This window comes from Mesoplodon mirus (assembly GCF_964341445.2).
Source record: "Mesoplodon mirus genome assembly, chromosome: 6".
In the NCBI taxonomy this organism is placed as follows: Eukaryota; Metazoa; Chordata; class Mammalia; order Artiodactyla; family Ziphiidae; genus Mesoplodon; species Mesoplodon mirus.
Genome location: NC_138982.1, coordinates 81308117 through 81320468, shown reverse-complemented (window position 1 = coordinate 81320468; position 12352 = coordinate 81308117). Strand labels below are relative to the sequence as shown.

The 12352-nt window shown below is 39.6% G+C and overlaps 1 protein-coding gene across 2 annotated transcripts in view; it reads right to left on the bottom strand.

Moving 5' to 3' along the window:
• Nucleotides 1–1203: 1203 nt before the first annotated feature.
• GSK3B (glycogen synthase kinase 3 beta) overlaps nt 1204–12352 on the bottom strand; it is a 199592-nt gene continuing 188443 nt past the window's right edge. For both annotated transcript variants that reach the window (XM_082624258.1, XM_082624257.1), the window contains one exon: nt 1204–6094. In XM_082624258.1, coding sequence (XP_082480384.1) covers nt 6027–6094 — 68 coding nt within the window. In that variant the 3' untranslated portion in view covers nt 1204–6026. The remainder of the gene's footprint in view (nt 6095–12352) is intronic.

The window sequence follows — 12352 nt, the reverse complement described above, 5'->3', positions numbered from 1 at the left end:
TGGGCCTCCTCATGCCATCTTCTACACCGGTTTTCGTTTTCCCCTTAACTGCAGCTCTCCTAGACTGGAAGGTGCTAGTCGGTGGGTGAAATAGTTTTGCACCTGAGAGAGGGGTGACCGCCCCATCACTTTTGTTCACTTCCTTCCACAGACTTCTCCATGAAGGGGGGCTGCAACCTGAGTGCTCCCTTTCCTAACTACACTTCTGGAGCACCTTCTCAACTGGCTTCCAGCATCACTACTCTCCTGAGACATGATCCCGAAGGACTGGTTCGTCACAACATTTTGGAAGACCTTAGAAATTAACGATGCAGTCTTTCAGGAGTTTTTAAGTTAAAAAGATATCTTGCTCAATCCCAATTCAAATATGGCAGGAAATAAGGTAGTAGTATATCCCAAACAAATGCACTTCAATGCCATCAGGAGACCCATCCCACAAGTGACATCTTGCATATTTGCGCTGATCCCCACCCTTCCCCCCAAACTCCCGCAACTGGTAAACATGTTAAACTATTTTACAAATATTAGCTAAGCCCACCACCACAATAATAAGTAAATAAAGAGGACCAGACTTTATCCAATATAAATTTTTTTATTGAAGCAGCAGTCACATGACTTTATATCTAGCCTTCAGATTAGGCCTGACAGAGTGAGCCAGCCCTAAAAAAAAATGATGTTTCTTTTTGCGCTAAGAGACAGAACATGTTTACATACATCATCCAGTATTGGAAATGAGCAGACTCAAACACAACATGTGTTGGTTACCTGGGAGGTACAGCCCCACTGTTTGTGGTGTTCATATAATTCACAGATACTCCCAAAGACCATTACTAATGGGATGAAAGTTAAAAGAAAATACACCAAACCATGAACACAGTAATCAGACAGCAGCTTATACACATTTTAAAAATTCATCCCTTCCAGGGATGTATTCTTTCTTTTCAAAGCAGTGTCTGCAAAGCTTCCTCTACATCAAAGCCAAAGGTTTCCAAGATGGAAGCTGCACCTGTTGGGGCTATACAATGGAATAAGATCATTTGAAAGAAGGAGAACTAGTGTTCACATCTTGATTTTTATAACAAAGATTCATGTTTCTCTAATTGGAGGAATGAAGTGGTGATGTGACCACATATTGCAGTGGCAGAATAGGTAGGGTGAAGAAAAGAAGGTTGGGTACTGAAATAAAGACCACACACTTGTGAATTTTAATTTCATTTCCAGGCTAACCTACTTTTTATTTAATGCAAATTACAGTACCAGTTAACTATTTCCAAACCAAGTCACATAGAACGAAATGTATTTACAAGGGAATGGGGAAAGGGAAAAAAAACATTGAGCATACTTTTCACAAAAAAGTTTATATTTAAAATGAAAAAAAAATCAGTCACAGAGGCATTCAAGTAGTAATAATGTTATACAGATTTTGCTTTTCCTTTATATCAAGACAGATTTGCACAAGTGTTTGCAATAGTTTGTATACAACCCACAGTCCTTTATATATATATATATATATAATAAATTTTGTTTTTTAGATTTGATTTTAAGATGGAAGTGGTCACGCTAATTGGTATGTGTACAGGCCCAAGTGATCCATCGGCAACACATTTATGAACGCAAATTTTACAGGCAAGCACATTTTCATACATCTATCTGTATCTGCCTGTAGACAGATATAGTAAGAAAAAAAACTTAAAAATTAACACAAGGAAGTCTACTTTGTCAAGCTAACCCCTTATGTACTGGTTGTCATTTTGCTTTTATTGCAGAGGTGCAAAACGGAGCAACAAACTTGAATAAAATGTCATAACCCTTGTGAAAATAATCCAAACCCCAGGGATTACTTTCAAAGCCTCTCAAACATAGACCTTAGTCTGGGACTCTACTCTGCTTCTAGTTGTTTCTCTTATTTTCAGTGGCTCAGGTTTCTATCAGAAAAGACAGATTTTATTGTAAAGCATGCTTAGTTTATTTTCCTGTATAGGGGAGAAAGTGTTCGACTCTGTGATTAGATGATCACTAACATGAACAAGAAGAATCAGATACAATTTTGGTTTAAAACAAAGAAAAATCCCCAAACTTCTGGGAATCTGGCACTGGCCAAACTTCCTTTGGAAGATTCCAAAGTTAAATCCCTTAAAAAGGAAAGGGAAAAAGAAATGAAATGCCAGTGTCTTTATATCCACAGGGATAGAGAATACAATAGTCCTCTCAGAAACCTTTGCATTGGTGCAGACAAGATGACTGGTTAGGCAGGCTTTGTTAAAACACAAATCAAAAATACGTGTCTAAAAATTAAGAGGACTTAAAAAAAAAAAGGACACAGCATGTTGCTGGAAAGAAGGTGCAGTCTTTTGCCTTGCTGGAATGAACATGTGATATTTCAAAAATAGCAACCTTTGGTTTGGTAAAGTTTTTTTCTTCTACTCAAGACATATGGAGTACTTGGAGGCAAAACAAATTTGATTTTTTTTCTTTTGAAAAAGGCCTTCATGATGTGCACACAGTAAGAATTAAACTGATTTTTTTCAAAGAGAAATTAAAATGACATTTCACTGAACAGGGGTAGAGGTGGCAGGAGGGAGGAAAGTTCCCTTGCGAAAACAACAGTCCTCATCATGCGGGTGGCAATCGTGCAGCAGCCACTAGGAATTGCACCACAGCATTTTAGACCACTCATGTATCAAAACTGATACATTAAGAAACTTTGATTTATAAATCTAATTCTCTCTCTATTTCTTTCTCTCATTTGGGAGGGAAGTAGACAAGGAGGAGAAAGAGAGAGAGGGTGGAAGTCTCCCGGAATCTGCTGTTTGTAAGACCCATGGTTAGGGTTTGGGGACAGAGACAAGCAAAATCTAATCTATTCAATATCCTCCAGCTCTAGGGCTCCCTGGCACTACACTAAGTCCCTGGATGGACCGAGTGAAACGAAACTGGTCACTGCAACTGAGGAGGAAACAGATGTTCAGAACCAAATCAAAGGCAGGGCTTAAATGAAATGAGATTATGAACATGGTTTCCTCTTTCCACTCCTGAGCATGGTATCACTGAAATTAACTGTGGAAGGGGCAAAGGTACTGTGTTATGAGTGAGCTATTATTTCAAAGGGAAAGGGGCGGGACAGGGAGACATGGATAGAGAAACCAATTAAAACTTCCAAAATGAAAAACAAAAAGACAAACACATGGAAGCGAAGGCACTCCAAACTATATAGATACACTATACATTGCTAGAGTTATTGTTACAATAATACAGGCCGGTACCTACTGTACAGAGTTAAAACTATATGGCTTTAAAAAGCTCGTCTACAATTTGTCTGATTATTAAACAGAATCACTGCCCTGAACAGTAACTTTTTGCTCATTAATAACAGTTCCTGGGTCCACATATTTACATACAAAACAATAAAACTTAAAAACATTGAAAGAAAATATAATGTACAAGCTTGAATTTGGTGAGGAGCTTTTTATTATTATTATTATTATTATTATTTACAAAAAGATATTCAGAGACCTGGATCTCACTTGTATAAAAGAGTTCTGTGATCCCGCCATGATCCTTGAGAAAGAAAAATCATGCACCTCAGCCCTCACACACACACACACACACAATAAAATAAGAGAAAAGCCTTTGACTTTTCTCTCTTCTTCTCTTACCCCACTTGTGGGGGAAAGTGTTTCCTAAAACAAGCACAGATTTTTATGGACTCTAGCAAGTATACCAAGTCCAGAGTAGTGTCTGTGTCCAAATGTTTGGCTGGGCAGTTTGGTCTGAAATTAGGTCCATTCCTGTGTCACAGACCTGCTGTCCAGCTTCTTTATAAATCTTTTCTGAAAATGGTCTATCAAAGCCATTCCCTTTAGGAATTATGCTGCCAAATACTTTGATTCAGACTTCTTTCAGATCTTAATTTGCTCTCGGAAGCTCATTATGCAAAGTAAAATTCAACTTGATTTGGTTTGACTGAGTGTGTTTCCTTTCTCATGAACTCTGATATAACCAGAGGTTTGAGAAACGCTTCTGTGGCTTAAGAGCTTAGCTAGACAGTGAGTGAAAACTAAGATGGCTCACCGTTGTCTCTCTGGGTACTGGGTCATGTCAGCAGGCAGTACGACTCTCTTGGAGAGTCACACACACTTTGTTAAGAAGCAGGACAGGGTGCCGGGACCTGCATGAGGGCTGCCAAGACACTCCACTTCCAGATCACCTGGAGGGCGAGACCCCTAACATGTCCTAAGGTGGCAACAAGGAGGGTGAAGGGAGGTTACACACAATCTTATCAGCTAACCTTGGAAGGTGTCTGGGGAAGGAAGGAAGGCAGGTGGGAAAGGCGGCCATCACTCAAGTGATCTTTAAATGTAAAGTACAACTGATTGTGCCTTAAAGATTCATTAGGTCAAGTAATGGCCCATAAGCACCAAGGTGACTAAGGTTCATTTTAGAGTATATAAGGCCCGCATAGATGTCAACCTTAAACATATAAACCAAACTAGTTGTGAAAATCTATTTCCTCACTGCCCACATAATCCTTCAATTCTCCTTGCTTTCCAAGGAATATTGCTTTTTCTTCAAAAACAGAGACTAATTCTTACACTGTTCACTGATTATACAAAGAAAAACAGAAACAAAAATTCTTAACTGGGTTTGGGGGGAAACATTCTTCTCATGCTTCAACCAGTCAATTTTGATACTGTGGACAAAAACAAACAAACAAACAAACAAAAAACCCAAAACAAAAGGCAGTATTGAATCTATGTATATAACATATATACACACATTTATATAATCAGCTTTCCTATAAAGTCAGCAGGTACAAGTGACTGTTTATATCATTTTGATGTGTAGTTTTTAATATTCCTACCATCCATGCATCAATAAATAAAATTTAAAAAGCATGAGGTTAAAAAGGCTGAAATTAAATACAGATTCTAGATTTGGATTTAAAATCAGAACTATGTGCAGAATGTGGCACTTTCTGCAAGCTCATTTTGCAATTAAAAAATATGAAAAATAAACCAGTAGACTGTTATAGTTCACATTATTTAACTATGATGTCCTCTCAAGTGTATCCTTCCAAGGGAAGCAACTTTAGAAAATATCTGGACAAATTCATCCACAGTGGTGAGACCTGCCCCCTGGCCTGTCCCCTTCCTCCAGGTTCATCAGCTTTTGACCTCTGCAGTCAGAGGGGCCAGCTCAGCACCCTTTTTAGTCTCCTCCTAGGTCACTAGATTAAAACTGTACTAAGATTTATAGAGACCTTTGGTCAGGCAAACAAAGATCCACACACAGAGCACACATGCTCCTCCTTTGACAGCTTCCTATGTAAGTTTCTTCACCACTAGCACTGATTAAGAGCAAAATGAAACCTTAACAAATCAATTAAGAATTTTCCCCTTATAGATTCAAACTTTATTGACCTCCAGGGTTACAAATGACACACATTTCCTTTTTTGTCTGCCACACCTGCCATCAACACGCCAAAGGCATGTCTTCAAGTACCCGAGGATATGGATTAATTTTACAAGTGACATTTAAGTCCCCATTGAGTTACACCTGCTAAGCTCCCAACCAATTTCAAGCTGTGCACTATACCCAAGTCTTACACTTGACTTTAAAAGAAAACAAAGTTCAAAAAAACTTCCGCACAGAACAAAGTTTTCTTCTTTTGTGGAAGGGGCATGAGGCAGGAGTCCTGTTTTTAAAGTGTACAACAGCAGACTTTTGATAAAAAAAAGATTGTCGTGGGAGAGAGACTGTGTGTTCTAGTGCTCCGCTTTCCCCTCCCCACGACCCCTCCCAACCCCTGGGTCTCCCTCAAAGTGAGAATACAATGAAATTGGTTTGTATTTATAGATATTTTACAAGGTTAAATAAGAACAACAATAATAATAAAAAAATTGAACACTAAAATGAACAGGTTTTTTTTTTCTCTTTTTAATTTTCTTTCCAAATGTGACCAGTGTTGCTGAGTGACACTCAAGTAACTGGTGGTTTTTCCTGTGCAGCTGGCTGCTCGGGACTGTTCAGGTGGAGTTGGAAGCTGATGCGGAAGCGGCGTTATTGGTCTGTCCACGGTCTCCAGCATTAGCATCTGCAAATTAAAAGCCCCAAGAGAGAGCGTGAACAATGCTGTAACACCCCAGAGAGAAAAGTACGTGGCCTCAACTGCAGGCTGAGAGCTATATCTGGAACGTTGTTTTGAATATGGCCAATACTATGAAATCTGAATTTCCTTCTGCTTAGAGTTAAGTATGTGCCTTGGCCAAGTCTTGGTACAGAGAAGATGGTATCTTTGAGTAAGTTACAGACTCAGGGAGCCAGAGACCATTTCTGTCAAAGCTCTTGCCACAGCTGGGATTAGCAGAGCATGAATACTCAGTTGGAGTCTAGCTCACTTGAAAATAAATGAACAGTGTACAGCTGCGAAAACTTGCTAAAAATTCTGAACGGTGTTACAATATGCCATCTGCTTAAGTGGGTGAATGAGTGGAGGCAATGAAAGTAATATGGGTCAGTGGTGATGGAAGAAGCACCAAGCATAAATCAAACTCAGCTGCTTGCTTTCTAGGTACAGTCCCCTTTGTAATTCATACAAATGGAAGACACAACCAGCAAAAAAGAAATTTCAGCCATTGTAGTACCAATTCCCTTATTCAATAAAGCATCTTATAGTCAAATGTCTTAGCACTTGAGCTTACTTTGCCTAATCCTTTAAAAATACGTATAACTTTACAACTAACTTGAACCCCTGCCCCCCCCCCCCCACTTTTTAAGGTCCATTATTATTTCACAGCCTCCATTAACATTTAAACAGACATTTAACTGTGTCCAGACTGGCTCTCCATCTCGGGTAGGCAAGATACTACTGTTTCAGTGGCTTGTCAAGTTGCATCCCTGTCATCACACACGTGACTGGGAATATACTGCTAGGCAAATTTTCTCTCAAAAACTTCACACTAAGCCCTGAGCAAGAAGGGAGGTGGCTTGACTGAGATGGGCAACTTCCAAGAGCCATTGCCCTAGAAGTCCACCGCCCTTGGCTATCAAGGCTAGGGACACCAAAAAACAGACTCAGAAGTTTTGTCTCTCTCTCGAGACTGTAGCTTTCCTGTATCCTATGTTGAGTAGAGTAAATGTTATGGTTGAACGCAACATTTGGTCTTTGCATCTTTCTACTTTGAATTTTTTAATTGAGAAAGAAACAAAAGACCCCAAGGATACATAGCAACTGTAGCTTAAGGAACTCTTAAGGATTAGCTATTCAGTTTATCATTTTGATAGCCACTCTTTAAAAACTATACTTCCTTCCTAAATTCCCAATTGCTCCTCAAAACAATCTACCCTTATATACATTTAACTCAGCCTTTGGGGAAAAAATGTTTGTATCTCTTAATAAGAATGGTTGTGTTTAATTTATTTTATTTCCTTCAAAACATCTATAGCACTATTTTCATGAAAATAAGCACAGACATTATGACATCAGGATCCACGCGTTAGTTTCATATTGCCCATGGCATGGCATCATGTTAACTTATCTGCATGGCACATGGACAGGTGGCAAGAGAGGGTTATATGATATATAGCATATAACCTACTCTCCAAAGGCAGGTAAACAGCCTTTCCCAATAATCAGTCAGTAATTGTACTAATACTTCATTCATAACTCTTCGTTTTTCTTGGATGTGCCCTACTTAGCAGGAGTTTTATTCCCAATGATCATCCAAATTCTGTGCATCAATAACCTAACATCAATTCTTATCCAGGCAACAGGTTCCTATAAGGCTTTCTCAGGAAAAATGTTCATTTTCATAATTTAGGCACAGGCTACATTAAAAACAACACTCCTGAGAAAGCCTGGAAGGCACAGAGGTATTTCAGAATTAGAATGCTCCTCACAAACCCACGCTTACTGCAGCATTTCTCATGTTTTGGATGACACTCAGAACCTGCATGATTATCATCAAACAGCACTTCTCTCTCATTTTCCACATGTGAAGATGACAGGTAAACCTGTCACATTCTGGTCTTCCTCAGAACTTAAGAGATCAGCGCACATACCAGCGGTGTTAGCAGCTCTGGCTACAGCAGCCATTAGCTATTGGCCAACATTCACCAAGGCTTCTCTACATGGCCAGCTAGCCCATTACATTAATTTACTCTTTGGCAATATCTTATTTAGCTACTAATCTGCTATTGTCCTTTCAGCGGCTATTACCTATGAGCTTATGACATTCCCAAAACTAGTCTTCCCTTCCTTGGATAAATTCAAAGGCTGCTTGTATGATCAAAATAAAAAGCATAAGCCTTTTAAGTGGGCATATAACCAGAAACAAAATCATGTTCTGAATAATAAAATTTTAAAAACATTCATATTCCTCAGGTTTGTAATTTAATGATCTCTTATTTTTCTTTGAATTATTTCCAAATCACCTGATGAGTAAAATTTTAACAGCTATTTGTTTTGATTACAATTATCCTTGATATCACAGGATAATATAAAGTCACAGCACTGGACTCATTCATCAAAAACAAAGAAACAAAAACCCTATGCCCTGTGCAATGAACTCTACTTAAAATCAAATTATACATGTCTTCCCTGAGAAAGGAGAGTTCTCTGCTTTTCAGATGGAGACAAAGCACAGGGAGGAGAAAAGCAAAACAAACGTGACTCTCCATAAACTCAATAGTAGCTCCAACAGACTGCCAGGTTTACTAAATGAGCAAAACTATGTTTTTAAAGTTCTTCTTGGTACATGCTTATTTTGATCTCACTGTCAAGTCTGTAAATTTATTTTACAGAGTTGAATCTGAATTAATATGGACCTTCTATAATAAAAATGTTCATTAATTTAAAATTCTGATAAACTGTCACTAGACTTAGATGTTTACTGCAATTTCTGTAACTTTTCTTCTCAAGCATTTAAAACAGTAACTTTTTTTTTGACATTCTTTTTTTAAATATTCTTTTCCATTACGGTTTATCAGACAGGATATTGAATACACTTCCCTGTGCTATACAATAGGACCTTGTTGTTTATCCACTCCATATATAATAATTTGCATCTGCTAATCCTAAACCCCCAGTCCATCCCCCCCAACACCCCTCCCCATTGGTAACCACAAGTCTGTTCTCTATGTCTAAACAGTAACTCTTTAAAAGCAGCAAAGCTTATTTTGCCTCTCCTTCATTCCCTTCCCTTTATATATGTACTGGTAAAAGTGATGCAACCTGGCATTATGATTTAAACTAAGATCTTTTGATTATAAAGGATCCAACTATGAAGAGTCAAAGATTGACTATATAGTCTCTTGTTTTCAGTCTTGAGATGCTCTTCTGAAGTTCACAGTGATATATCTTCCTTAAATCTAATCCAATTTCACAACCTTGTACAACTTAATAACTGTGTGATTTTGGAACAAGTTATTTAACCTCTCTACCCTCAATTTCCCCATCTGTAAAATGGTGATAATACCACCCATCTATGTAATAAGGCCTAAGAAGTGCTTAGTAATTGTCCAATAAATGGAAAGGTAAAAGAGACATCTAGAAATACACAGATGTAGAGTTTAGTGTGACTGCAGTAACCACCATCACCACCACAGTAAGTATCAGTGGTAGCAGTTGTTGACATCTGGGTGCTTACCAACGTGCTAGACATCATACTAAGTATGTTGCAAGCATGTCATTTAGCCTACAAAGCAAGAAACAGGTACAATTATTGCACCCATTTTGCAAATGGGAAAAAATGGATGCACAAAGCAATGAGATAATGTGTCCAAGGTCACAGAGCTAACAAGTGGAGAGCTGAGCACAGAGGGAACAGAGGAAGAATATGATTACCTTTATGCCTGTAGGAGACAAGCAGAAAAGATTTCCTAGCAAAGGGAGAAGAGAGGACTTTCATTCAGGCCTAACCCCTACATAATCCAGTGTGATTTCCAGAAGCCTATTTCTATTAACTAAAGAGTTACTACATTAAAACAGGTGAATTTATAATATGAAGAATTAAGAGGATGGCTATTTTATTATCTAATTTTCAAACAGTCTGTATGGGGTATACAGAGATACACGTGTTTTGGAAACAATTATAGAGCTGATATTTCACTGACTTCCAACATTCCTAGAAACCAATGCTCATTACCACCCTTCTGATACTGCTGCACAATAAACCAACCAACCAACAAACCAAACGAAGGATGGACTTGAGGGAGAAAGGAGAGAATAATCAGTTTTGGGGGAGAAAGGTATAAGACCATTCTTTTACATTGTCGTAGCCACCCTCGAAGATGACTTCAATGAGTCATGCACCTCTTGATGTCCATGCCCTCATGCAGTCCCCTCCCCCAGTAAATAGGGCTGACCTGTGTAACCAACAGGATATTGCAGAAATAATGGTGTGTGACTTACAAAGTTCGGACATAAAAGACACTGTGGCTTCCACCTTCTCCTCCTTGGATTGCTTGGCCTAGGGGAAGCCAGCTGCCACAATGTGAGACACTCAAGTAGCACTACGGAGAGGTCCACGTGGTGAGGGACTGGGCCTTCTGCATACAGCCAGCACAGATTCACTAACCACACGAATGAGCCATCCTGGAAGTACAGCTTCCAGCCCCAGGCAACCAGCCTTCAGATGTCTGAAGCCCTGGCTGACATTTTGGCTACAACCTCATGAGAAATCCTGACCCAGAATTATACAGTTAGGCTGCTTCTGAATTTCTGACCCATGAAAACTGTGTGAGATACTAAATGTTTATTCCTTTTTGTTTTTTTAATGTCTTTTATTCGTTTTTAAAATTTTATTTATTTATTTTTTTATTTTTGGCTGCTTTGGGTCTTCGTAGCTGCACGCGGGCTTTCTCTAGTTGTGGCGAGCAGGGGCTACTCTTCGTTGCGGTGCGCAGGCTTCTCATTGCAGTGGCTTTTCTTTTTTTTTCTTTTTTTTTGCGGTATGCGTGCTTCTCACTGTTGTGGCCTCTCTCGTTGTGGAGCACAGGCTCCGGACGTGCAGGCTCAGCAGCCATGGCTCACGGGCCCAGCCGCTCTGCGGCATGTGGGATTCTCCCAGACCGGGGCATGAACCCGTGTCCCCTGCACCCGCAGGCAGACTCTCAACCACTGTGCCACCAGGGAAGCCCTGCAGTGGCTTTTCTTGTTGTGGAGCACGGGCTCTAGGCGCTCGGGCTTCAGTAGTTGTGGCTCGTGGGTTCTAGAGCACAGGCTCAGTAGTTGTGGCGCACGGGCTTAGTTGCTCCGCGGCATGTGGGATCTTCCCGGCCCAGGGCTTGAATCCGTGTCCCCTGCATTGGCAGGCGGATTCTTAACCACTGTGCCACCAGAGAAGCCCGAAATGTTTACTCTTAAGCTGCTAAATTTTGGCGTATCCTGATACACAGCAATAGATAACTAAGGCATACATATAGGCCAAATAACTTAAATGCCAGTTAGGACTTGTGTTCACAAGCCCATGGACCAAGTCCCTCTACAAAATTAGGTATGCTCCTAATAAACTGTACAAGCAAGAAAGATTGCATCAGATGTTCAATTGTTTTCTCCCTAATGCTGAGAAGAGTCTATGGTTCTATGACTTTTGTATTGGATATGGCAAAGGGAATTTGTGCATGTACTGTACTGAGACCAATTTTACTCTGTGTGACTTCAGATGTAAAAATGACAAGTTGGGCAATCCCACAGTGAAACTAAGGGTGAAGCTCTAAGGTATTAGGTTCCCAACAGAGTCCACCAGGCTGTGATTTTTGTCCTAGAGTAAATTTTTACGTACAAAATTCCATATCTGATACATATATTTTTCAGGAGAGGATTCACAGTTTTATTCTCAGATTCTCAAAGATCTGTAAGAGTTGCTACATAATCGAGTCATGGATTTGATGGGCAGCTGTCTCAACTCCGAGGAAACTGCATCATCTAGTTGCTCAGGTGGTAAACCAAAAGTTCTTACCTCGATTCTTCACTCCCCCACCCCCGCCAATGCATCAGCAAGTCCTGTCCATTCTCCCTCCAAATGTGTCTGATCAATGTGTAAATGGGTAGGGGAAGGAGAGTGAATGGAAGGTCCCACATTTATAAACTGTCACCAAAAGGTTTAAATAGAAAAGCAGAAAACAAGGGAACAGGTCAGGAGGAAAGGACAGAGAATAAACAAAGGAGCTGGGGTTCCTAAGACTCTGCTCAGTATTCCAGAACTATGGGTCTATAAAAGTTAAAACCTTCTAATTGATACAAGTGTCCATTGTCTGGCTCAACAGCAATAATGGAAATGTTTTATCTGCACTCTCTAATAGGATGACTGCTAGCTACATATGGTTATTTAAATTTAATTGGAATTAAATA